This window comes from Cibotium barometz, chromosome 47 (genome assembly GCF_041138505.1).
Source record: "Cibotium barometz isolate CiBa-2024 chromosome 47, ASM4113850v1, whole genome shotgun sequence".
In the NCBI taxonomy this organism is placed as follows: Eukaryota; Viridiplantae; Streptophyta; class Polypodiopsida; order Cyatheales; family Cibotiaceae; genus Cibotium; species Cibotium barometz.
In genome coordinates, this window is record NC_141092.1 from 40,657,477 (window position 1) to 40,683,756 (window position 26,280).

At 47.1% G+C, this 26,280-nt stretch overlaps 1 protein-coding gene across 5 annotated transcripts in view; it reads right to left on the reverse strand.

Annotated features, from left to right (window-relative positions):
* ALA2 (aminophospholipid ATPase 2) overlaps window positions 1-26,280 on the reverse strand; it is a 125,407-nt gene that overhangs the window by 43,728 nt on the left and 55,399 nt on the right. For all 5 annotated transcript variants that reach the window (XR_015263780.1, XM_086784730.1, XM_086784731.1 and 2 more), the window contains exons 6-8: window positions 17,515-17,607; window positions 17,205-17,379; window positions 10,939-11,105 (exon numbers count right to left, since the gene is read on the reverse strand). Coding sequence is in view for 4 of the 5 variants with exons in the window: in XM_086784730.1 (XP_086640856.1) it covers window positions 10,939-11,105; window positions 17,205-17,379; window positions 17,515-17,607 (435 nt within the window). In the remaining variant the exon portion in view is untranslated. The remainder of the gene's footprint in view (window positions 1-10,938; window positions 11,106-17,204; window positions 17,380-17,514; window positions 17,608-26,280) is intronic.

The following is a 26,280-nucleotide window of genomic DNA, read 5'->3' on the forward strand; positions in this document are numbered from 1 at the left end:
TGTACTACCTTTTGTGCTTCAGATGCTTTCCACATGTTTCCTGATACACCAACAATCAAAACTACCACCAATTTTTGGGGATGAGATTGGGGATGAGATTGGGGCTGAGATCACATCGGCTCTACACGAGATGTGTGACACAGGTTCTATGCCTTCTTCTCTCACTGAGGGGCTTATCTTATCCCTAAGTGTGGGGATAAGACATTGATTGGCCAACGGAGACCTATCACCTTACGTGGGACTGCATATAAGATTCTTGCTAAGGTAGTGAGCATCAGATTGCAGCCATTTTGCAGGATGTCATTCATGATGCTTACAATAAATTCTTAAACGGAGGGAGCATCTTTGATAACATTTTTTCATTTTGGGAGGCTGTGGAATGGGCTAAAGCGAGCAATCAGCCCTTAGCCATTCTGCTCTTGGATTTTGAGAAGGCCTATGATAGAGTGGATTGGGACTTCCTTGAGGGTACTCTTAGACATATGGGCCTTTCTCAGAGATGGATCATGGGAGTTTCATGCATGTATCGTGATGCCCACAATAGTGTGCTCACTTGTGGTGATAGAGGAGAACGGTTTCAGATTTCTCGCTCAGTACGGCAAGGTTTCCCTTTAGCCCCATTATTATATATCATAGTTGCAGAGGCCATGAGCATCTTTCTCCGCTCCACCGCTAATATTTCTAGATTGAGGTTGCCTCTTCGTAGTCAAGAGGAGCTGGTTGACTCTAAGTTAGCTGATGACACAACCATGTTCTTGGAAGCCTCACATATATGCTTCCGCTCCTTCCAGGTAGCACTAGAAGAGTTTTGTTTGGTAGTAGGGGCACTCATTAATTGGCACAAATCTGTTGGTTTTTGGATTAGTGATTCACCGAGATTGGTTTTACTTGGATCGGTAGAGGATGCACAGCTAGATATTTGGGATGCCAGGTTGGGATTGATATTTCTCCTGCACAGCAGTTTGCTCCGGTACTTATGAGTATCCGGAAGAAGCTTTTTCATTAAAGCTCCAAGAGATTACATTTAGCTTCCAGAGCTTTGGTGGCTAATCAGGTATTTGCTTACCTCCCTCGGCTTGGTTTATTGCCTCTTGTTGGTGCTTTTCTCGTGCGTGCATTGGTCAATTGTGGAGATTGATCCGCAATTTTCTCTGGTCGGGTTTGGAAGACACCTCAGACACTCGTGCCAGGGTAGCTTGGCTCATAGCTATTCAGCCCAGACGAGAGGGGGCCTTGAATATTATCGATCTAGATGTTCAGTGCAGGGCGTTGCTCTGCAAACTTGTGGTTAGAGGTTTCCTACCACACACTGAGCCTTGGAAGGATTTTTTCTTGTCTCAAATTTTCGGGTGTACACTCAGGGTCGGGAGAGAATGGCTGCCCAACACACGGTTTTTGTTCACAGAGGTTGATATCAGGGCACCATCTTACCCTTTTATGGCAGCCATTGTCAAGGCACGGAGAAGCATGAGACCTTTTTTGCGACAAAGGCTTCCTAGGTCTTTGGATGAGGCTGACCGACAACCTATTATGTGGAATGATCTCATTAGGGATGAGGCCGGTCGGCCAGTTGATGCATCTCATTACATGTAGTGGTCAAGATGGGAGAGATGTGCATACACAATTCTTGCTTGGAAGACATTTAAGAGTCTTCCGGAGGATCGGAGAGCTGCATCCATTCAGCATCTTAGGGGCTCTCGCATTCATATTGATCAGATTGATGCAGCTATTTTGCATGAGTGGCTCTCTGGAACCTTTCATGGAGACTATCATCCGAGTTGGCTAGGAGTCTTTTCGAGGATAGGCATACCTCTATAGGTCATTGCTCTCCCGGGCCAGGAGGCTACAGATTGCATCATTTACTCTATCATGCCTGGAGGGAGATTGAGGAGATGTAGCATGGAAGAGATCATCCTAGATACTAGGCTTAGTCCAATGAGGATTGTTGGTTGTTCGGGGAAGCATTGGTTCATTGACCCTTCTCCTCAGATAGTGACTCATGGATTTGAGACGTCATGTTTTGGCTAGGAAAGCTATGCTTTTGCCGGTTTTGTTGAATCAGCAGCAACCCTGGACTCTCATGGTGTCCCATTTGTGTCGGCATATTGTCACGCCATTCTATGGTCATTGGCAACCCACATACTGGGATCTTATATGTGGAAAACTTGAAGGACACATTCCGGGATGTCCTTTCACTTCTTCTCTCATTATTGATTGGAAGGAAGTTACTTCACATATGATATGGCATGGTTCCCGATCTTTGATGGGCAATTCCCTGCGGCTAGAGAGTTTGCATTGGAGTCGTGTATTTTCTTCCACTTTGGTTGACCGTTCACCTCGTCAGGCATATTTTCTATCTCAAAAAGGAATTTGTCAGATACATCAGGTGGTGGATGACACTGGTCAAGTTCTTTCCTTCTCTGTTGCGGCGGATCGTTTTCGATTGGGATCCCATTATTCTCATCTTTGGACAGAAATTCAGCGGATGATTGCTGATATTTCTCCTTTACCTCGCTTGAATGTGGATTCTCGTCTATCTGATTGGAATCTTGGAACCACTGCTATGAAATGTATTTCAGCTGGGACAGTTTATGCCCTCTTGCAATCGGATGCATGGATAGTCAGACATGGTAATCAGCTATGGTCTCTCTCCAAATCTTCAATGTGGTGGAAACGTACATTGTTTCGCATTTGGAAAAGTCATCTGCCTCTTAAAGAACACCTGTTCTTGTGGCGCTGTTTGGTTGGTGCTCTTCCTGTTGGTAGCTTGTTACATGCACGTCATATTGCGCCTTCACGTTGTGTCTGATGTAAAGCTACTGAGGAGACTGTCCCACATTTACTATGGGGTTGCGTATGCTCCAGATCGTTCATTCGCCGGGTCTCGACTGCTCTTCGCCTTCGTTTCCCTTCGGGCATTTTTCACAGATGCTTTTGGCTTTTTGGGGTGTTACAAGCATCACAGTCTCAGTTTGCTGTATTTTTCAGCTGGGTCCGATTCTGGGTCTTTTGGACCATATGGCATGTTCGGAACAACCTCATGTTCCAAGCCAATGACATTGTTCCCTTCCATTACTTCAAGTTCTCGCTTGGTCACACGCTTCATTTTGCTTATGATGCTGGGGACATCACTCTTGATGCTTATAGGATTTACTTTGATTGCTTCTAGGTAGTGAAGCCTATAGTTACTCTTCTTTTTCTGGGTTTTCCTCGCTTAGAGGTTTCCCACTTGTAAATAAAAAGTGTGATCTTTTTGGTGGGTTTTCCTCGTTTTGAGGTTTCCCACCTGTAATTAATGACATGAAGCTTTACAAAAAAAAAGTTTGTGGTTATATGGTGGCAGTCCTATCAGATATCTTCAATGCTAGGAGAGTGGGAGTGGATTGATGCCTTCGATCCTTTGAAAAGCCTTCCCTTTTTCAGTTTCACCGTCCGGAATGCCAGGCTCCTCCTCACTCGACAAATACATAGGATCCCTACTCTCAGGCCTCATTGGGAGAGCTATGATATTTCTCCAGTGTTACAACGCAAATATTGGCATAGTCTTTGGCACTCATACAGAAGGAGCTACATCTCTCATTTCTTTTGGTTATTCTTACATGGTGGTCTCCCCATCAATCAGTGGAGATCGGTTTGCCGTGTAGCACCTACTTGCCCTAGGTGTGCAACAAATTCTGAGACTGTACAGCATTGTTTATGGGGATACAGCACTGCACAGCAGATTTGGGGATCTGTGGCCCAACTTATGGGCAAATTGAGTGGCCGTGCCATGCATATGGCTTGGGGGGCTGTTGCTTGGCTCTCCCAGTCCGGTCCGCAGCTCTTTTATGAGGGAAATGGTAGAGACTTTGCTATTTCATTGGTAGAGGTATTGCCCAGCATGGTTTATTGCAGGATGTCCCTCACTCTGATTATACACCCCCTTGTTGGGGTAAAGGCGTTATGCCCACCCTTATAGTGTGTACAAGCCCATAAGTTATAGTACATAGTACACTTAGTACTTTTAATGTACTAAGTGCACTATGTGTACTAGTGCAATATACATGTGTGATAGGGGAGTCACACACTCATGCTTTTCATGAGTTGACTTATCCCCACAACTCTCTCTCTCTCTCCCTTGCTTCTCTGTGTATGTCTCCCATGAATGAACTCTAAACCCTAATTCAGGTTTCTCCCCATCAACTGGTATCAGAGCCGGTGCCCTTCGAATCTCTGTGCAAGCAGGCTTGCTCGTGTGAATGTGGTGAGGCGCCTACATCAACTGGTCGCAAGGACACGACAGGAGCACCACACAGGCTGCGCCCAACAGGAGAAGAACCAGCAGGTAGTCTACGCTGCCCAACAGTCGCAGCAGCCAAAGCAGGTTGCGCTCATAAGCGAGCGAAGAAGATAGGCGGGCTGCAAAGCGCATTAGCGTCGAGCGTGGAGGCGAGCGAGTAGCGAAGGCTGCTGGTTAGTCGTCAGCTGGTACACGTAGGCGAATATAAGCGAAGGTCGCTGGGCATTAAGCTGGTGAAGCGTGGAGTTCCAGCGCACGCACTTGGCGCCAGGCGCTTAGCAGCGAGCGAACCAGGCAAACACCAGGCGGAGCGATGGCGTGGCAGCTGGTAGGCACGCGAGCATAGAAGAACGCCGTGCATTCAGCTGGTAGGCAGGCGAGCAAGAAAAAACGCCAAGCATTCAACAGGCGCTCAGCCCCACGTCACCTGCTGAGGAGAAAACGTAACCCGGTCCGTACATTACCTGCAGGTGATCTAAATCTGCAGCGCAGCCAACTCCATCAACACAAGCAGAAATCAAGGTATTTGCCTCCCCCTTTCTGCATCAGTTTCCTGCAACAAAATTCAGAAATCAAGGTATTTGCCTCAATTTTTTTTGGGGATTTGCAATTGAGCAGGTGCAATCATTAATTGAGCGAATACAGGCGCCGAATTGCTCAATTTTTGAGCAAAATTGGCAAAATTGGGTGACATTGGTCACAATCAAGTCAATTTGCAGGAAATTGGTCACAATCAGGTTCAATTTGCAGGAAATTGGATGTCGAAATTTGGGGCTTTTGATGTAATTGTGCAATTAAGCACGCATACATGCTGTATGATGTGAAAAATCCCACATTTGGGCAAAATTGCAGCAAATTGCAGTGCAAATCAAGGGGCTTTTGTGCCGATTTGGTTGATTTGCATGCAAGCAATCGCATTTGATGCTGTGAATAATGTGCTGATGCCTTACAAGCACTCAATGTGCCTGTAAATCAAGGGGCTTTCATGTATTTGATGTATATGTGGCCAAGGGGATGCATCGTGAACACTCTGGATGCCTTCATGTGCGTCAATGTACCATGTATGATCAGAAATTGATCTTAAATCAAGGGGCTTTTCAAGTTTTCATGCTTGTTGAGCTTGGCAAAGCAGCAGGCAAGACATTTATGCCTTGAATCCTCAAAAATCAACTTGCAGTCAAGGGGCTTTTGCCCAATTTCTGTTCGGGACTGTTTTATGCAGTGTTCGTGACTGTAAAAATCTGATTTTCACTCATTTGGACAGCCAGGAGAGCATTTATAGCTACTGTACCTGCTAGTACAGATTTGGCACAGCTTTGTGCAAGTTTTGGCATGGCTGTACACTGTTTTGAGTGACCAAAAGGTTCAATTTCAGCTGCTGTACTTGCCGGTACAGATTTGGTACATCATTGGTGAGCACTTGGTACTACTGTACAGTACTTTGGAAGGGCAAAAGAGCACATTTAAGGTGCTGTCCAAAATCTGCAGCAACCAGATTTTGGTGTTTTCATCACAAAAAGTGGGAGAAAAGTTGCATTCTTGCTTCCGCAGTGGGAGATAAAGCTTGGGAGAACATTTGTGAGCACTTTGTGTGCTTTGGGTGCAGTGTTTGCACATCTTTTGGTGCAGTGTTTGCACATTTGCAGGGAGTCAGGCATTGACAGGTTGCATTTTGCTATGGCAACCACAGGTGAGAGCTCTTCATTGCTTCACATCAAGAAGCTTGAAGGCTCGCATAATTATGATATTTGGCAAACCCAGTGCTACAATGTGTTGCTCCAGAAAAAGCAGCACAAGCCTATCAAAGAAAGGGGTGTGATGCCCGCTTCTCTTACAGCTGAAGAGTGGGAAGATATGGATGAACTGGCAAGATCTACTATCATGTTGTCTGTGTCAGATTCATTACTTTTCAGCATTCGTGAAGAGAAGACAGCTTGGGGAATGTGGCAGAGATTGCAGGACTTGTATGCCCAACAAAGTGCCTCAAGCAAAGTGTATTGGTTGAAGAAACTCATAGGCCTTCAGATGAAGGAAGGGGCATCTATGACAGCCCATCTCAATGAGTTTAATGGTATTGTCAGCCAAGTCATTAATCAAAAGTTGGCAATGGACGATGAGTTCAAAGCCACTTTTTTGTTATGCACTTTGCCAGAGAGTTGGGACACATTCAGGACAGCCACTAGCAATTCGCATGCTATGCTGTCATATGCAGATGTTGAGGGTGCTCTTCTTCAAGAAGAGATGAACAGGAAAAACAACTCTGTTGGCAAGTCTAATGCAATGAATGCACGTGGGAGATCCCAGCAAAGGGGAAAAAGCCAAGAAAGGGGAAGGAGCAAGTCTCGCTCCAAAAAGGATTTGGAATGCCATTATTGTGGCAAAAAGGGACACATTAAAAAGCAATGCTACAAATGGAAAAATGATCAAAAAGAAAAGGGAAAAGGCAAAGACAAAGAGAAGGATGAAGCCAAAGATGTAAAGCCAAAGGGCAAAAGTGGAGTCAAGATCGAAGAAATCAATGTGTCACATGCAGGTGGCAGTGAGGATGAGGTCCTCTTTACGTCTTCACTTGATGCCCATTCACTTCTTACAGGTGGTCATGGTATGCACTCATGGATCATTGATTCAGGTGCCTCCTTTCATGTCACAGGTTGCAGAGACTTGTTTGTCACGTATACTGCTGGCAATGAAGGAGTGGTTTATTTGGGTGATAACCATGCATGCAAAATTCTTGGCAGAGGTGATGTGAGGCTTGTATTTTCAGATGGCTCACAGCTTATGCTCCATGATGTCAGGCATGTGCCTGAGATCAAAAAGAATCTGCTTTCTACTGGACAGCTTGATGATGCTGATTATGTTACCACATTTGGTAGTGGAAAGTGGAAGTTTAGTAAGGGCTCACTGGTTGTTGCCAGAGGCTCTAAAGTGGACACTCTTTACTTTATGCATGCAGGTGTTTGTCACCATGCTAATGTAAATGCAACCGAGCTGCCGGAAATCTCTATGTGGCATAGCCGGTTGGGACACATGAGTGTCAAGGGAATGGAGCAATTGTCTCGTTTGGGTTACTTGCCTTCTCTAAAGTTTTCAAGTTTTCAGTTTTGTGAGCATTGTATATATGGTAGGCAACTACAGTGCCCCCACAAGAAAGCTCTTGGACAGAAAGATGCTCAGTTAGAGCTTGTGCATACAGATGTATGTGAGATGCCTCAGCTTTCTTTGGGAGGAGCAAAATACTTTGTGTCTTTTATTGATGACGCCACGCGCAAGGTGTGGGTTTATCCTCTTCGTTTGAAGAGTGATACATTCTCAGTGTTTGAGAAGTTTGTTGCTCTTGTTGAGAATCAAACTGGCAAAACACTGAAGGCTTTGCGTTCCGACAATGGTGGAGAGTATACGTCCAAACAGTTTCAGGACTTTTGTGATGCTAAAGGCATCAAGAGGGAGCTTTCTACTCCTTATGATCCTCCACAAAACGGGACAGCAGAGAGGATGAACAGGACCATACAGGAGAAGGTCCGTTCTATGTTGTCACATGCTGCATTACCTCATGGTTTTTGGGCTGAAGCTGTTATGACAGCCGTTCACCTTATAAACAGGTCACCTAACACGAGGCTTGGTGGGAAAGTGCCAGAGGAAGTATGGACAGGGAAGCCTCCGTCATACAAGCACTTGAGAGTGTTTGGTTGCGTTGCGTACGTGCACATACGCAGGGAAATGCGCACCAAACTTGATCCTAAGTCTCACAAATGCATATTCCTAGGATATGGTGACAGAGGTGAAATGGGGTATAGACTTTGGGATCCCATGAATAGAAAGATCATACGCAGCAATGATGTCATTTTTGATGAAACATGCATGTATAAGGAGCCTGCAAGGCAACAGGAGCCTGGCAGAGTCATCTTTGATGATGATGGACATCATGGACAACAACAAAGGGCTGTAAATCAGCCTTTACAGCAAGAAAACCAGCCCTTAAATGGTGCTGAAAATGGTCCAAATGGACAGCCAGAGATGGCAGAAGATATCCCTATGGATATACCACAGTTAGAGGATATACCGGGCATGATTTTTCAGCCTTATGGCATGGAACAGGAGCCACCAATGGGTGATATGCAGGCTGGACAGCAACCTCCAAATGATGGTCATTGGGTACGGAGGTCCACTAGACCCTCCAGAGCCCCTGACAGGTTTGTTCCAGGGGTTGACTACTTGATGCTCACTGACTGTGGGGAGCCCTCATGTTATAAAGAGGCTTTACAGAGGGCAGACAAGGCTCTATGGGAGCGTGCCATGAAGTCAGAGATGGATTCTCTGCATAAAAATGAAACATGGAAGTTGGTGCATTTGCCTGCAGGCAAGAAGGTTTTGCCATGCAAGTGGGTTTACAGGCTCAAAGTTGCACCTGATGCAAAGCCAAGATACAAAGCCAGGTTAGTGGCTAAGGGCTTCAAGCAGGAATATGGTGTGGACTTTGATGAGATCTTCTCTCCAGTGGTCAAAATGACCACACTTAGAGCTGTATTAGCTTTGGTTGCACATGATGATCTGGACTTGATTCAGATGGATGTGAAGACTGCTTTTCTTCACGGTGATCTCCATGAGGAGATATATATGCAGCAGCCAGAGGGTTATGCAGTAAGTGGAAAGGAGAAGCTTGTATGCAAGCTGAAAAAGAGTCTTTATGGGCTCAAACAGGCACCAAGAGAATGGTATCATAAATTTGATACATTCATGAAATCACAGAAATTCAGGAGAAGTGACATAGATCACTGCTTGTACACCAAAAAAGCTTTGGATGGCAGTCTATTGATCCTCATCTTGTATGTTGATGATATGTTGATTGCCGGGAAATCTCGTAAAGAGATGGATGCATTGAAAAAGAGGCTGCATGAGACCTTTGATATGAAGGATCTGGGTGATGCAAATCACATCTTGGGTATGCGGATACTTCGGGACAGAAATCAGCATGTGTTGTATTTGTCTCAGAAGGAATATATTGGCAAAGTTTTGCAGAGGTTCAATATGGACGGGGGGAAGAAGGCTAGTACTCCTTTGCCTCCATATGTGAAACTCAGTGCTATGGACAGCCCACAGTCAGATAGAGACAGGGCTGATATGGCCAAGATTCCGTATGCTTCAGCTTGTGGCAGTCTCATGTATGCCATGGTTGCTACTAGGCCGGACATTGCATTTGCAGTGGGAGTGGTTTCTAGATACATGGCCAACCCTGGCAAGAAGCATTGGGAAGCAGTGAAAGGTGTCATGAGATACCTGAAGGGCACACAGGATTTGTGCATTTGCTTTGGCAAACACGATGCATTAGTGCATGGTTACACGGATTCGGATTATGCCGGTCATCCAGATAACCGGAAGTCTACTACCGGTTATGTATTTACATTCACAGGAGGTGCTGTGTCATGGATATCCAGGATGCAGAAGTGCACTGCCTTATCTACTACAGAGGCCGAGTATATTGCAGCCACAGAGGCTTGCAAGGAGGCATTATGGCTATCTCGGTTAGTGGTTGATTTGGGTTATACAGGGGATATTCCATTGTTGCATTGTGACAGTCAGAGTGCCATTCAGTTGGCAAAGAACCCTGTCTTTCATGCAAAGACGAAGCATGTGGATGTGAAGTATCACTTCATCAGAGAGGTGATAGAGAACAAGCAAATTCAGCTTGTTAAGATTCATACGGATGACAACCCGGCTGATCTGTTGACGAAGAGTTTGCCTCCGGAGCGGTTTGCTCATTGCAGACACTTGATGGGCATTGGATGAGGCCATTTTCAGCCTTGATATGGCCTTGTATATTATCATGTACATGCTGATTTTTTCTTTTCCTTTACTTAAGGGCACTTTGCCTTTAAGTGGGAGGTTGTTGGGGTAAAGGCGTTATGCCCACCCTTATAGTGTGTACAAGCCCATAAGTTATAGTACATAGTACACTTAGTACTTTTAATGTACTAAGTGCACTATGTGTACTAGTGCAATATACATGTGTGATAGGGGAGTCACACACTCATGCTTTTCATGAGTTGACTTATCCCCACAACTCTCTCTCTCTCTCCCTTGCTTCTCTGTGTATGTCTCCCATGAATGAACTCTAAACCCTAATTCAGGTTTCTCCCCATCACCCCTAAATGAAGGATTGACACCAATTGGGAGATTGTTGCCAGTATTACAGCATGGCAGATCTAGAGAGCTAGATGCAAGGAGGCTATTGAGGGTGTCCAGATTTTTGGGTCTCAGTGCATTAATACTATATGGGGTGATATCATCCATACTCTTATGGCTACTTGGGCTTGTATTCAAGGGTCCTCTCGTTCTGCGCAGGCAAAGCGTGTTATATTTATGCGGGAGTGGGACCATGGCATTTTCTTTTCCTCTAGTCCCACAAGTCTTTCATGATCATTATGCTCCTCGGTAGTTGAAATCACCTTACATATCGGGGTGATTCTATTCTTTTCCGGCTTATAGCTGTGATTGTTGTATGTCTTTTTCATACTTAATAGAAGTCTCTTTCTTGGGGAAAAAAAAAAAAAAAGAGCACCAATTGTGTAACCCTTCTGTAACCTATGTTATGATTGCATCTTCACTTCTTGGGTGGACAAAAAAACTACATATCGCAAACCAAACCACACAAAGTGTACTACCTTTTGTGCTTCAAATGCTTTCCACATGTTTCCTGATACACCAAGAATCAAAACTACCACCAATTGGAACAGAAATATTGCACCCGTCAACTTGTCAATCATCCCATCCACAGCTGTGAGTTTGGGCTCTGGCAATCCTTTGCTCATCCCCAACTTTGTTTCATTCCCTACACAGCATTCCAGAAAAGCAAATGAAAAATATGAACACATTGCACATCATATGTAAGACTGGAAGGCGCACAAGCAAAAGCTTGAATCAACATAGCACACGGGAAGACAGCTATCGATCATACTATAAACACTATAATGGTTGTGACCCTACTGTTGAATGTAAACCTACAATATCTTGATATTCCCATCGCTTCTTACTGCCTTGATGTAGGATTCAAACTCATTCACTCATACAAATGATTCAATAGAAGTGATCTTTCCTAAGAATCTGCTGAAGGGCACTCTCATTGGTGCATCAGAAAGAGTCTGTTTACAGGCTGTGTTGGCAGATGTGAATTTGTCAGATGTCTAACAGCTGGGTTGCCTGCATCCAGTCTGTCAACAACTATCTTCTGCCTCCTAGCTTCGTGCCTCCTCAGCGCCTTCATGTCGCAAGCGCCAAGTATCGGCAGCTTCAAACTCACCAAGCCCCTGCATTCCCTTTGCCTGCCCCCCTTTTCTTACGCTCTCAGCCTGCTTCAACCACCCCCCCCCTCTCCTCCTTCGCATGCTCCTGCCTGCCAGCCCTCCCTGCCTGCACGCGCTGCCCCAACCCCCCCCCCCCCCCCTTTTTGGTTTTATATTTCTTCCTCCCCACATGCCTGTCTCCCTGCCATTGCTTGCCCCACTCCCACCTGCCACTCCACCTTCACCTGCTGCCACCCCCCCCTCCCCCATGCTCCCCGCCCTTGGCTTTCCTTCCTCTTGCCGTCCCTTCCCCGTCACTTCGCCTTCACCCAATAGCCTCTCCTGCCCCACAGCTCTCCGGCTTCTCTCCATCTTCTGGTCTCACACCTGGCCCTTCCCTCATTGAGGACTCTACACAGCCGCTCCGTCATTCCTGACTGACACCACCCACGGATGTACTTTTTCGATCAATTTTAGCCTCTTCCATTGCTGCTGCGGAGGTCACCATGTTCGTCGGCAAACTTGTCCGTAGCCGCCCCACATGCGGGCAGATCCGCAACTTGTTACAGGCAGCCCTGGTTGGCGACTAGTGCCGGATCACTGATATTCAGTTCATGAGAATTGAGTTCAATTCTGCCTTTCTCGCCACGAACGTTCTTGAGCAGAGCCCCGTACCAAGTTTGGGAGGCGCAAATTTTATTGGCTCGCTGGTGCCGTCTGAGTCGGATCCTCTGGTACAGGTGGCGATTTTCCAGTCACCGTTTGCTTTCCAGGAATCCCTCGGGAGTACCTGCCAGTCCTTCCTGCAATTGGCAGGAATCTGGGGCAGGTGGTGGAGACGCCCCGACAGCAGCCTCGGCAGTTGCTCGAGCCGCAGGCATTCCGACACTCCGCATCATGGTGGTCTCCCCTGAGTCTCTCCCTCAGGAGATTGTTATCCCTCGCATGCACCACTCTGTTTTCACTTAGTGGGTGGAGTACTCCGGCCTCCCAGGCCAACACTTCATCTCCAGACAGATGGGACACATTGCACCTGCTTGCCCATGCTGCCGAGGCATGAAAGTCCAGCACCCACCCACACAAGCATCTGCAGCTCTCAGAGTGGGAGTTCCGCCTGAGCCTCACCAACGACAGCCTTGACCCCCTCCACCGGCCCCCCTGAGGCCCCAGCAGCAAGGGGATCGCGAGCCTTCGACGATACTCCTGCCCAGCCCATGGAGGACCCAGTTGAGCATCCAGATCTCTCCCGTCGCAAGCGGATGCACAAACGTGGCATCATCTAGCCTCCACCCTCAAAGAGGGTACTTGGAGCGGCTCAGGTCACGGTGGACAGCCACTACCCCCCCTCGAAACCAGCCCCAAAGCTCCGACAGCCGATGGATTTTCTACCCATCGCATGCCGCACCATCTCTGTTTTCAGCCATGAGGATCGCTTTGTGGAACATCCGGGGCCTTGGTGGTGCCTACTATCGACGAGGCACCCGCAGGATTCGAGGCAGCGGGCACTAGTCGGGGGAGACTTGACATTCTTATGACCCAGGAGCACCACCTCACTGCAGGGCACACACACCGGAAGATTCTGCCTGCTGACAGGGGCCATACCATCTGATCCCCGGTGATTGGGCCCCTATGAAATTGGTGGTGCCTACTATCGACGAGGCACCCGCAGGATTCGAGGCAGCGGGCACTAGTCGGGGGAGACTTGACATTCTTATGACCCAGGAGCACCACCTCACTGCAGGGCACACACACCGGAAGCTTCTGCCTGCTGACAGGGGCCATACCATCTGATCCCCGGTGATTGGGCCCCTATGAAATCAGGGCAGAGTTTGCATCTTAGTGATGCCAGAGCTTGGTGCTATTGATAGTTGATTCTAGCTTGATTATTCTTGGCCGTGCCCAATGGTTGATTGTTTGCATTTGGGAGATTCACCTCGCTCTCCTCAACATCTACACCCCTAACAGGGCTGCCGAGCGCACCTCCTCCTGGCTTCACGTTTGACAGGGGCTCCTTGTGGCTGACACTTGGTGTATGGGAGAAGACTTCAACATGCTCGAGGACCCTGAGGACTGGAGGAGAGGGAGCATCGAACCTACTGTTTCTGGACCTCAATGCTCCACGTGGGAGCAGCTTCTCTTCCATATGCAGGGGCAGGACGCCTTGCACCTGCCGGAGTTTGGTGACTGGTCGCATGCAGGGCAACCACGCCTTCTCCCATTCAGATGGCCCACCCTCTCGTGCCCGGACCGCTTCTACATGGATGAGTGGGACTGCGGAGACATGGTAGGCATCTTAGCCCCAGCACGACCTTCTCACATCATCCCCCTGTGCTTCTCACCTTAGCAGAGCCTGGCCCAGCCGCTAGCCAACAGTCTGCACAGTTTCCAGACCGCCTCCTTCAGGATCCAGTTGTTTCTGCCCGCATTGAGGAGATCTCGGCCTCCCGCAGTTTCCCCCCAGGGAATGTGGCGATTGAGCTTGATGCCCCATTGTTCAAGATCAGCTCCTTTCTTGAGACGGCCACTCAGGAGAGACTCAGGGCCTTTCGAGAGCAGGAGAGGAGCCTCCGCCGCAGCCTAGCCTCACTGCAGAGGCTTCAGGAGTAGACTCCAGAGAGCGCCTGGGTTAGTGGCCAGCTGGAGGCTTCCCACACCACTTTAGAGAGCCTGGAGAAGCAGAGGATAGAGTACAATAACATGCAAGCATTTCATTTTGGACCCAAGCTGGGGATCGAGTCTCCAACAAGTTCTTTGCCGCTTCAGGACCCCACTTTCGTCGGGAGGGGATCAGGGCTCTCCACCATCCAGATGGATCCATCGCCTCAGAGCCTCAGCAGGTCAGAGAGGTAGCCTCCACTTTCTACAGTTCTCTCCTCACCGCCAACCCGGATTCTCACCAGAGAGAGGAGGCCTGCCATCGAGTTTGGAGGCATATTCAGCCCTGTGTTTCAGAGTCCTTTAGGGCTCACCTGGATTCCCCCTTCTAAGACATGGAGCACTGGGGCGCTTCAGGCCCTCCCTCGCCGGAACTGCCCCCGAGAGGATGGCCTGCCGGGATCCCTCTTCCTTCATCTCATGGGAGCAGCAGGTTTTCAGCCCAGGGCATGCACAATGGCTCACTTCCCTAGCACCTGACTGAGGGTCTGATATGCTACACCACCCCAAAAGAAGGATCGCTCTCTTAGGGATAACGTATAAGATCCTCGCCAAAGGTGATCAGCTGACACCTTCAGCCAGCACTCCCAGACTTGATCCATGCTACATAGGTGGGCTTATTTGGGTTAGGGATAACATCTTTACTTTTTGGGAGCCGACCAGCACAGCTAGATTCAAGGGGGAGGATCTTGCAGTTTTGCTTCTTGACTTCAAGGTGGTCTACCACAGTGGATTGCCCCTTCTTGGAGGAGACTATGCTGAGATTTGGAATCTCGACTTCTTGGATTCGTGGAGTAGCTTTGCTCTACTCAGGTGCCCACAGCCAGGTTTTTATCCAGGGCAGCCAAGGAGAGAATTCTGCCATATCTCGCTTAGTGAGACAGGGTTGCCCGCCTGCCCACTTACTTTTTCTGTTCGTCACTAAGGCTATGAGATCTTTTCTCAGGGCTCACAATACAGGTCTTCAGGGTTGCGGCTACCCATTCGCACATTGGAGGAGCTTCTAGATGCAGAGTTTACCGATGATAATGCTGCCTGTCTTATCACATCGGAGGGAAACCTCCACCAACACTTCGCACCAATGATTGAGTTTTGCCTAGCTTCAGGGACGAGGATCAACTCACACAAGTCGTGTGTTTTCTGGGTTAGCAGAACCCCCAGCCCGAATTGGCAGCCACTGGACAAGTTTCGGTGGATTCCCCCAGGGAACCCCTGTGCGCTAGCTTGACATCTCAGCTGAGCAGCAGATTGTTCCGCTCCTCCTGAGCATTCAGAGGAAGCTATGTATTGGAGCACAGCTCGGTTATCACTCGCAGTCGGTGCAGTGGTGGCTAACCATGTTGTTTTGGCAACCATGTGGTACATTACGCCATGCTCAGCTTTACATCGCTCATGCATTGGACAGGTGCAGCAATTTGGAACTTTTTGTGGTCCGGAGGAGCCGGTCGCCCAGCCAGGGCGAAGGGGGCCTAGAGAGTGCTTATCACCTCTGCAACACAGCAGCTCGGGCAGGCCCGGGGAGTTCCAGCCCCATTCATCAAGGACTTTTGGCAGAGACTGTGGAGTAGATTCCGACCCCAGGTATCCTTTTTCCTATGGTTTCTTCCCGACCGGAGTCTTGTTGTGGGCACATGGTTGGCGATTGCAGGAAGACCAACAAGATGCTATCGTTGTGGCAGCCCTGAGCAGAGCCAGCAACACTGCCTTTGGGATGGCCCCAAGGCCTAGCAAGTTTGGCAGTGCCTCCTCCGCCTATTCACCTCCAAGCCATAGTCACATGAAAACGCGTTTCTGGAGTGAGAAACCCCGAAACCCTGAAACACAAGAAATGTTTCGAAACATTTCAAAAACTCCTTATTTTTTTGGTTTCTCGAAAAAAAAAAAGGTTTCTCAAGGTTAAAAAGTCCCTATTTTTTGGAACTTTAGCAATGCAAAATTATATAGAAAAAAATCCGAAACCTTGGCGTTTCTTAGCCGAAGGGCGAAACGTTTTTCCCCGAAACGTCAAAAACCCCCAAACGTTTCTAGTGACTATGCTCCAAGCTAAGCACCACTCACACAGTCAAATGGGGGTGGTTGCCTAGGTTGCAGAGGCGGGGGAGGCTGCTACAAGCATCTGGTTGGTGATTTGGATCGCACTCGGTGGCGGTGAGAGGCGTTTCTCCATTCCTGGACCCCCTGGACCCTTTCTTTCCAGGAAGGATGGTGGTGTTGCAGGGCACTACACGCCTCCTTGTGTGGCTTTTTCCCCCTCTGCCCCCGATGTAGCCTCCCTCTGATGGAGCGGCCAGCCGCTCCGCTCCCCACCTTTCATTTTGTACTTTTGACTGCTTTTCAGCAAGGTTGTACGCAACCACTCGGCTAGTTTTTTCATTAACTAATAGAAGGATCTTCTTTTTGGGAAAAAAAAAAAGGTATCTGCAGCTTCTGGCTGCTAATCCTCTTTGCCTCTTAAAACTAAGTCTTTTCTCAAAGAGGGAAAGTTGGTTAGCATGGGCTTGTTTCTCCATAGCCACTTGCTCTGATCTACTCTGCTTTCAGACTCTTCTCCATCACTTGCATCTGGTCAACCTGTTGGTGCTGGGCTTGCTATTGGTGCATCCATATTGGGAACTATTGCTGCATTTGATGCATTTGTTGATGCAACAACTGCATTAATATCTAGAACTCTGAATATGAAGTATGAAATGTGACATGACCTCTAGCGTCTACCACTCTTGTAGAGAAATGTGGATTACATGAAAAAATCGATTTTTCGAGGATGGGAACCTTGAGAGAGGCAAAAAGTTGCATTTTCTAAGGGTTAAGGCTTGATCGTGAATACCCATATAATGAAATGTCACTGAAGTTGCCACAAAATTGTCACAAAAAAAATCAATAACATGAGGATTCTGATTTTGTGCTTAATGGAACCCAATTCACAACATTTGGTGTATTCTAACTTCCTAGCATGATTGAACTTATCCAATTGACAAGAAGGGATATAAAATTACCAGTATAGACTGCAACACCACAAGCCCATTCAGTGTTTCTCAGAAAGCAGCATTGCAACAATGTATTATTTATGGTAAGAGGGAACACGTCGTTCTCAATGAAGGGAGGGAACAAGCGTAGATTTCCATAAAATCTCCTTATATCATTGTCTGGGCCGGGGCATTCAATCAGACCCTGATAGAATCAACCGCAAGCCATTCAGACAGCATCTTGGTTCTCAAATTTATGCTTGAATTGCAAGGAAAAAAAAAATTTATGGGTTAAAATTTTAACTTTTAAAACAAAAAATCAAATGGGTAGAACCCTAACCTTTATTTTATGGAGCAGGTCACTTGTTAATCCCAGGCAGGGGAGAGGCACAATCCTTGTTTTGAGATCAGTCTCTCCATCCAAAGCTGCAGTCTTAAAAACACACCAATGAAAGGGTCAGAATAACAAACGACTCATAGCTTAGCACTTTCAGACAGCATGCACACAGCCATCTCGAGTATTATTAAACACTAAAAAATAACTGATAAGAGCTAGCAATGTAGACAAAAGAAAGGCTAACTAGTAGAAACATTCTGTGAAGTGTGCTGTCAGTATGGGCTAGAATAAATTGATCAAGACATGCATGGTGACGCTAGAGACCTCATAGTGTGCTCATAGATTGCAATTTGCCATATACGGGTTTCATCCCACCACATTTTTGGAGACATGGAGAGCTGAGCATGTCTTCAGAGCTGGGGAGCTCATACAGAGCCCAGGGAGCAGAGGATCTGCAGATTATGCCACACAAAGGTTGAGACAAAGGAGCATTACATATGTCACTACCTAGTTCACTATGAGATCTGCAGGAGGTTTCATTGTCTGTTCCATGAGGGGTTTGGCCCACTTCCCAGGACCATTGACTTAATGGACTAGTGCTGGATCATTGACTTCCCAGACTAGTGCTGCCTAGGACTCTTCCAGCTCCAACTCCGCAAACAGAGGGACACATTCTTGAGAGAGCTTAGGCCCCAGCCACTCCACCCCCTCCCTTGCCAGCCAACCATCACCAACTTTTTTTTTCCCACAATAGATCATTTTATTGGTTATATGAAAAAACCAGCCAACAAACTAAAGTACATGCTCAAGGCCTCCAAAAGAGGAAAAACATTGGGGAGGGTAGTCCCCTCCATGGCTGGCTGCTCTCGGAGGGAACTACCACATACAACGGGGACAAAGGGGGGAGGGGGGGCAAACCAATGGCTTGTGGTGACAAGTGAGGTCACCGGCCCTATTCGAGAGGGAGGGGCCCTTGCTGCCAATGTGCGAACGAAAGCCCCTCAACGTCTCCACATGCGGTCCGAATCTCCCACTAACTGCGGAGGGTATGAATGATATCTGTCCACATGGCACAATTTACAAATGGACTCCCTTTTTTTTTTGGGGGGGGGGGGGGGGAGGAGGGGGAACCACCCAAACCTTATCCCCTTTGTACAAAGGGAGCAACCAGCCATATGTCCGCCTCAGCGCACCACAAGACACTTGTCCTCTCTACCTGACACCTAGGGTGGACACCTCATCATCTCTATTCCTTCTCTCTCTAGAAGTACGTGCCCCTCTTCATGAGGCCTTTTGGGTGTATTTTCTACACTTTCTCCTTCCCGGCTCCATATCCAAGCTTGCTAGTGTATTTTCCAAGCTTCCAGGAGTGTTTCCTGGTGGTGTTCACTCTCCAACATGTAAGCACATTCATCCCCAGATTCTGCTCTTTTATGGTGCCCATTTGGTCCCTTTTGCATGGCCCTTGCTTGTGGGCTGGCCACCCCTTTTTCTAGTATTTTTCTAGGATTTTTCCCAGCTTTTCTGGCATTATTCCAGTCGGCCAGGTTACCTCTACTATAAATAGTGGGTGTTGGCCTCTCATTGTTCATTCAGTCTTGTACATATTTTGCTCCCTCACTTATGAGACTTGTAGTGTCTCTTGCTTGGGACTGTTTTGCTTCAGTATATTCAGCATAGTTTTCTCCATATCTCTCTCTCTCCACATGGTCTCAGAGGCCTCAGATTCTCATGCTCTCACGGATGATCCGCAGCAAACCCTCCGTCCCACATGACATTGTCCGGACGGAGTTTGCTGCACCTCCTATGCTAGTAGATGCCCTCTTCCAGACGATTTGCTTCATACAGAGGATCAGAGATATGCCATCAGATCGACTCTCACATAGAGCTTTTGAGGCGTCCAGGCAGCTCGCAGAGAGTGGAGATAGGAAATCATGGTATTCACAGATAATACAGTGGCTCACTCAGCATGGTCTTGACATAGATCACCTGCCACCTTTCCAGTATGATATACATGCACCACACATCCAGCTCTCTCACAGTGAGAGGAACAGGCACCAGCAAACGAACTCCAATTGAGGAGCTGTCTTTGTGAAAGCAGAGCTACAAGGCAAACCTCCACCCAAAAGTAATGCCAAATCCTCTTCCCTTCAAGGCAAGGTGATTAAGCAATTGGCACAAGTGGAGATGGATGATAAGAGGAAGAAAGTGGTTTGCTTTCTATGCAATGAGAAATCGAGTCCCAAGCATAAAAAGATATGCACGGCAAAGGAGGCACGAGCTAACAAGATCTATGAGGTGGTTGAAGATGAAGAGGCACCATTGGAATACATGGATGAGGCTGAGTTTCAGGATTGTGCTAATGATGTGATGGAAGAGACTACTCTTGAACCTTCTCAAGAGTTTCCATTTGATCCGGGTGGAGAGGCTTGGGAAGAAAGTTAAACAAAAGAAAGGACAGCCATGCTATGTGCCATTTCACAAGAAGTTAAAGCGGGATGCAAAGGTTCCAACACTTTGAGGCTCATGGGGAAGATTGGGGGTAGATCAATCCACATACTTGCTGATTCAGGGAGCACACATAGTTTTGTGAACTCTAAATCAATAAATTCTTTGAAACTATGCCCATGGGAGATGATGAAGCCTCCAAAAGTGGAGGTCGCAAATGGACAGCATGAGCTGAGCAAGAGTTGGGTTGCAACAAGGATTTCTTTGTCTTCTGCTTCGGCAACATTTACGGCAACGATACACTCAAGAGACTTGGATTACACCCAGTCAACCTCTACTGCCGAAGATTCTATACTACAGAGATCAGTTTATGCGTATCTCAGTGGATGGATTCATACAGAGACCTGGATACATGGATGTGTACATGCCTCAGAGTGCCCGACTGGTGATTGGCCACCTCAGAGTGTCATCACACCAGCTTGAGATTGAGGCAGGTAGGGCAGCACGGATCCCCAGAGCAGAGAGGATATGCAGACTATGCCAGGAGGAGGTTGAGAGTGAGGAACATTATGTATGCAGATGCAGAGCATATAGTGTCATTAGAGAGAGATACACCGCCATCTTCAATGGACATCCCTCACTCCGCCAGATCATGGAGTCCACAGACCAGCGCAGATTTGGCCAATTCTTGCTAGAGACACAGCGCCACAGAGAGACACTGCTACGGACTCATACCACAGGGAGAGGTGGGCGACAGCTCCAGCTCACTGATTTCTTCCAGAGATCTATCCCAGTGCCTACCCTGACACAGGAGGGGGTTACACTTCAGCGCGCTGCGGACCTCCGAGCCAGACGGAGACCGAAAGCACCAGGCTACCAGACTCCCAGACTACATCAGAGGGAGATCACAGAGATACAGGCTCGACATCAACACCATATCCAAGAGGGGCTAGCTCACTTACACACACCCGGAGATCATGCTCCGAGGTATTTTTGCCTCGCCATCGCCTATGTATCACATATAACACCCCCATTATGGTACTGGTTGGAGCTAGACAGATCTGCATTGCATTCTTGTATACCCTGCGCATATAGGTTGCATACTGACCCTCTAGCAATAGTGCTCCATCCATCACACCCCCCCACTATTTGGGGATTCTATTTATGCAACGCAATGATGGCATTGTTATGCTGCAGTCTAAATATATACAGAAGCTATTGAAGAGGTTTAATCTTGAAGACTGTAAACCTGTGGCTACACTTAGGAGACAGGTACTCGACTTAGTCTTCAAGATACAGGAGACTCTTTTGATGCTAGGTTGTAACAGCAGGCTGTTGGATCCCTTCTTTATGTGTGCAACACAAGGCCACAATACAATATGCAGTCTCAAACTTAAGCAAATTTATGCATAGCCCAGATATGAAACATTGGAGGCAGGCTGTTAAGCGCGTTTTCTGCTATTTACAGGGCACTCAGTATTTTGGATTATTTTATCCAAAGGGAGGTGAGTCACAAATGAATGCTTTCAATGATTCAGATTGGGCTGGATGTTATGACACACAAGTGTCCCCTAGAGGGTTTTGCTTTCGCCTTGGTGATTCATGTATATCATGGCTCAACAAGAAGCAACCTATAGTGGCCACTTCCAGCTGTGAAGCTAAGTACAAGGAAGCTTGAGTGTGTGGGGCTCAGACGTTTTATGGCTGATTTGGGTGTTCGATAGTCCTCTAGCACTACGATTTTCACTAACCCTAATTCCAACACTCGGGACATCAGTGTGTGCGAACACAGGGTTGGTTATAATTTATAAGTGAGTTTTGATCGCCCAAAATTTAATGAAGTGTGTATACACTCACTTATAAATTAATGCTAATTCCTAAGGCTAGGTTTATAACCAATACGTACCACTTGTCATATACCACATAACCATGTCAATAGACAGTTTCACACGCACGATTCACGGGCAAGCGTCTCCTTACACGGAACTACACATTGGTCAAGCAAGCATGAAAACAAAATGCAATTTCAGTTGCAAGCAAGCACATAAAGATGCTATACAATGCAGCATTGGTATGGATAATCCCCCTTCATGAGACTACCAAAACAGACGTACTCTACGCAAGTACACGAGATACCAGGCCCAATGGAACACCAATCCACCAGGCATTTCCGGACATGTACACACAAGCACAAGTACCAACAGAAAGCCAAGTCCACAGTATCACATAAGTGACATCAATCCCCGGCATATGCAACTGCCATGGACGCCAATCCAATGTACATACATAATGAGGAAGCATGGGTGGACCAATTGGGTGTCCAAATGGTGACATCCCCCCCCCCCCCCCCCCCAACTTCTAAACAGTTGTCTGCAACTGAAAAGCATCCAAATACGTGTGAAGCAAATGCAGGTAATCTCTTAAGAACTCTTCATCTACCCATTTAGCATCAATGGGAAGATAGTTCTTGAACTTCACAAGGTAACGCTCGACAACTTTGCCTGCACAGCAAGCTTGCATTCCTTGTGATACACAATCTGCTCTGGCTACAAAATCTCCTCAAGCTCATTCACTTCTGGTGGATCCTCAATGACTGGTTCACTGGACTCTGGTCCCACATACTTGCTCACGTGAAAAGCATTGTGTCTATGCCAACAATGTCAACCTGAAAGCCACTTCATTGATCTTTTCGATCACTCGAAAAGGCCCATAGAACCCGGTTGCAAGCTTAGGACATGTACTCTCTTTGCCAAGCCTCTTTGCAAGTCTTCCTTTCTCAAATTTCAACAATACCCAATCATTCTGTTTGACATCAAATTGCCTTCTATGCTTGTTGGTAGCCTTTTTATGGTTGTTTTGTGACCTTGTAATGGCTGTCCGCACCTGAGCAAAAGCAATGTCCAAGTCTCTTACCTACAACACCCGTAGATGCGTGCACCGTGTCGTATGCAAATTCCACAAGCGGTAAGTACTTCTCCCAAGATGACTTCTGATTCGCCACAACATTTCAAGAGATCCAACACGTCTGAATTTGCAACCTCACTTTGCCCATCCATTTGAGGGTGATAAGCTGCTGAAGAGTCCAATTTGGTGCCCATATTATCAAATAACGCCTGCCAAAAGAGACGTAGTCCTGAGATCTCTATCCGCCACAATGGACTTTGGCATTCCATGATGCTTGAACACTGGTGTAAGATATATTTTAACCATATGCTCAACTTTGATGGTCTCTTTGACCGGCAAGAAGTGAGCTTGCTTGCTGAACCTGTCCACAATTGTCCAAATAGCATCATTGCCCTGTTGATTCCGTGGCAAGTCCATAATGAAATCCATTGAAATACTTTCTCATCGCTACATGGTTCCTTGAGATCATCGACACCAGCACCTTGCTAATTGTTGCTGCACGTATCCAGGAAGGTGGTCTTTATCAGTTGAAGGACTTTGAAGGCTCTTTGACTGAGTCCCAATCTCATCTGCTACAACTTCTTCACATCTATCATGCCTTGGTAGCTCATGTGGATACAGATTTGTGGCATGCTCGCTACGGGCATCTGAATTATACTTCTCTCTGCAAGTGTTGTCTTCTCAGCAAAGGGTCTTCCACTATTCAAAACCCTCCCACTCCACTTGTGTGGCTTGTCTTCATGGCAAGCTACACCGAGATGCCTTTCCTTGCAAGGCTACTCATCGGGCTTCTCATATTCTGGAGCTCATTCATATGGACCTATGCGGCCCCATGCAGACTACTACTTGAGGAGGAGACGAGTACTTTATGCTTATTATTGATGATTACTCACGCAAAGTTTGGGTTTATCTCTTGGCGGAAAAATCTCAAGCTTTCTCCCACTTTCAAGAGTGGGTGACTTTGGTCAAGATTGCGACCACACAGAAGGTTCAACAAGGAGAATTCATCTCCAAAGCCTTCCATAATTTTTGCTCACAGAATGGTATAAGCCGTCAATTTTCCACACCTCACACTCCTCAACAGAATGGTATGGTTGAATGCAAGAACAAGACTGTTCAGGAGATGGCCCGTACCATGCTTTCTTCTTCTGATCTTCGTCCCTCTTTCCGGGGAAAAGCTGTGAGCACTATTGTTTACATCATCAACCGTTCTCATACAAAGGCGGTTTCTCATATGACTCCAGAGGAGGCTTTTACTCGACAAAAAGCTTCGGTCTCTCACTTCAGAGTTTTTGGTTGTGATGCCTAAGTTCGTATCCTTGATTTTGACAGATCCAAATTTGATCCCAAGCCCAAGAAGTGCAAATTCCTTGGATATAGCTCTCATTCCAAAGCTTACTGATTATGGGATCCGGAGTCGTAATCCTTCTCGCGATGTTCACTTTGTTGAACCCTCATCAGATGATTCTTGCTCTCATCCCGAGCTTACCATCGAGGTCCCTCCTCCTTCCTCGACCACCCCAACTCCACCACCAGCTTCTCCACCATCAACTTCTTTACCCCCTGCCTCTCCATCCCCACTTCCTCCTTCCCCGGCTTCTCCTCCTCCTCCTGCTCCTCTGCAATGGAGGATCACCCCCAAGATTCCACAATGGCTGGAAACTACATCAGCTTGCTAATTCTTCAAAACAATCTTTGACACGGGCACGGAAATTAGTGATACAGTCATATGAGCCTACTAAAGCTAAAGAGGCTCTTGCTCTTCCTAAGTAGTGGGCAGCCATGGAGGCCGAGATTGATTCTATTCAGAGGAATTGTACATGGGAGCTTGTGGACTGGCCTCTACATCAACAAGTTATTGGGGTCAAGTGGGTCTTTAAGACCAAGTTTCATGCTGATGGATCTCTAGATAGACATAAAACCACATTGGTTGCGAAGGGGTACTCTCAGATTGAGGGTTTGGATTATGAGGAAACTTTTGCTCCTACAGTGAGTTACACCAAGCCCGACATTTCTTATAGTGTCAGTATTCTCAGTCAGGTTTCCTCCACTCCTCAACATTCTCATTGACAGGCCACTCTGAAGGTTCTCTGATACTTATCCGGTACCTTTGACTAAAACCAGCCTTCAGAAATTTGACGAGCGGTGAAACAAACACTCGCACACAAAACACTTCAACACCCATGGGGACCTAGAAAAGGAAAATAAACAGGGGGAGCTACAGTGCTCCTGCAAAAATTACACAGACACTGATTGGGGCCAAAACGCAGTGGCGCCCCTTGCGGTATTTCTTTACTTGATCAAATTTGAATACAAAATACAACTTGTAGAATCCTCCACCAATAGGATCCCTTATAGTTTCACCCAGGACTTCCAAAAGAGAACTCTCGTTATTACAACACAACATACCATAGAGAAGGCACACTTGTACAACACCTTCCTGCTTGAAAAGGTCTTCTCCATCTCTACCATGGATCCCTCAAACCCTTTCCCAAACCATATGTCCTTCCCTATAGTCACAACATGTAACCTCGAGAAAACTACAACCTCAACATGCATCCAAAGACATGCTTTCCACATGAAACCAAAGACCTGTATCTGATAAACCAAAGTCCTGTATCCCATAAACCATAGGCCTATTTCCTCGATACCAAAGTCCTGTTTCCTCTCGAAAACCAATGTCCTGTTTCCATGACAGATATACCATCCAATCACGGTTGCCAAAACCTAGAGAGAAAGATAGAGGACGTGTCAAGCTATCCCTGAATACACATAAGTCCAAGACATAGTTGTTCCTCGTACGCATACGAACCTGTTCGTACGGTACGATACCGTACGAATTCGTACGATATCGTACGGTACGATATGCCCGTTTTTAGCCGTTGCGCCGCTGCCTGCGCCGTTTCTTTCGCAGTTTTGTAGCCGTTGTTGTAGCCGTTTGCTGGCCGTTTTTGGCATGCTTTGTGGCCCATGTGTTTGCTTGGCCCATTGGACATGCTACATGCTTATAAAATGCCCACCCCCTAAGCTTCTCTCAAAGCTCTAGCCTCTCATTACTCAAGTGAGTCGTGACCATCAAGCCCCCCCCCTCTCTTGTGTCTTGCTCAAGTGACCATCAAGCCCCCCCCCCCCCCCTCTCTCTCTCTCTCTCTCTCTCTCTCTCTCTCTCAGCATAGCATGCTTGTACTACCCCTTCAGCATATAGAGATGCATCTTGCCTTAGCACTCCATCCACATCCCCACCCCCCCTTATATTGTTTGTATATGGGCTCCACCGATCCATGATGATTCACAGTTGTATCCAGACACATGCACACTTTTTCTTTTCTTTCTTTTCTTCCGATGACCGGAAGAATACAGTTGTATTATTTTTAGTCTCATAGGCCAACTTTGGCCTCTCGTAGACGTTAATATATC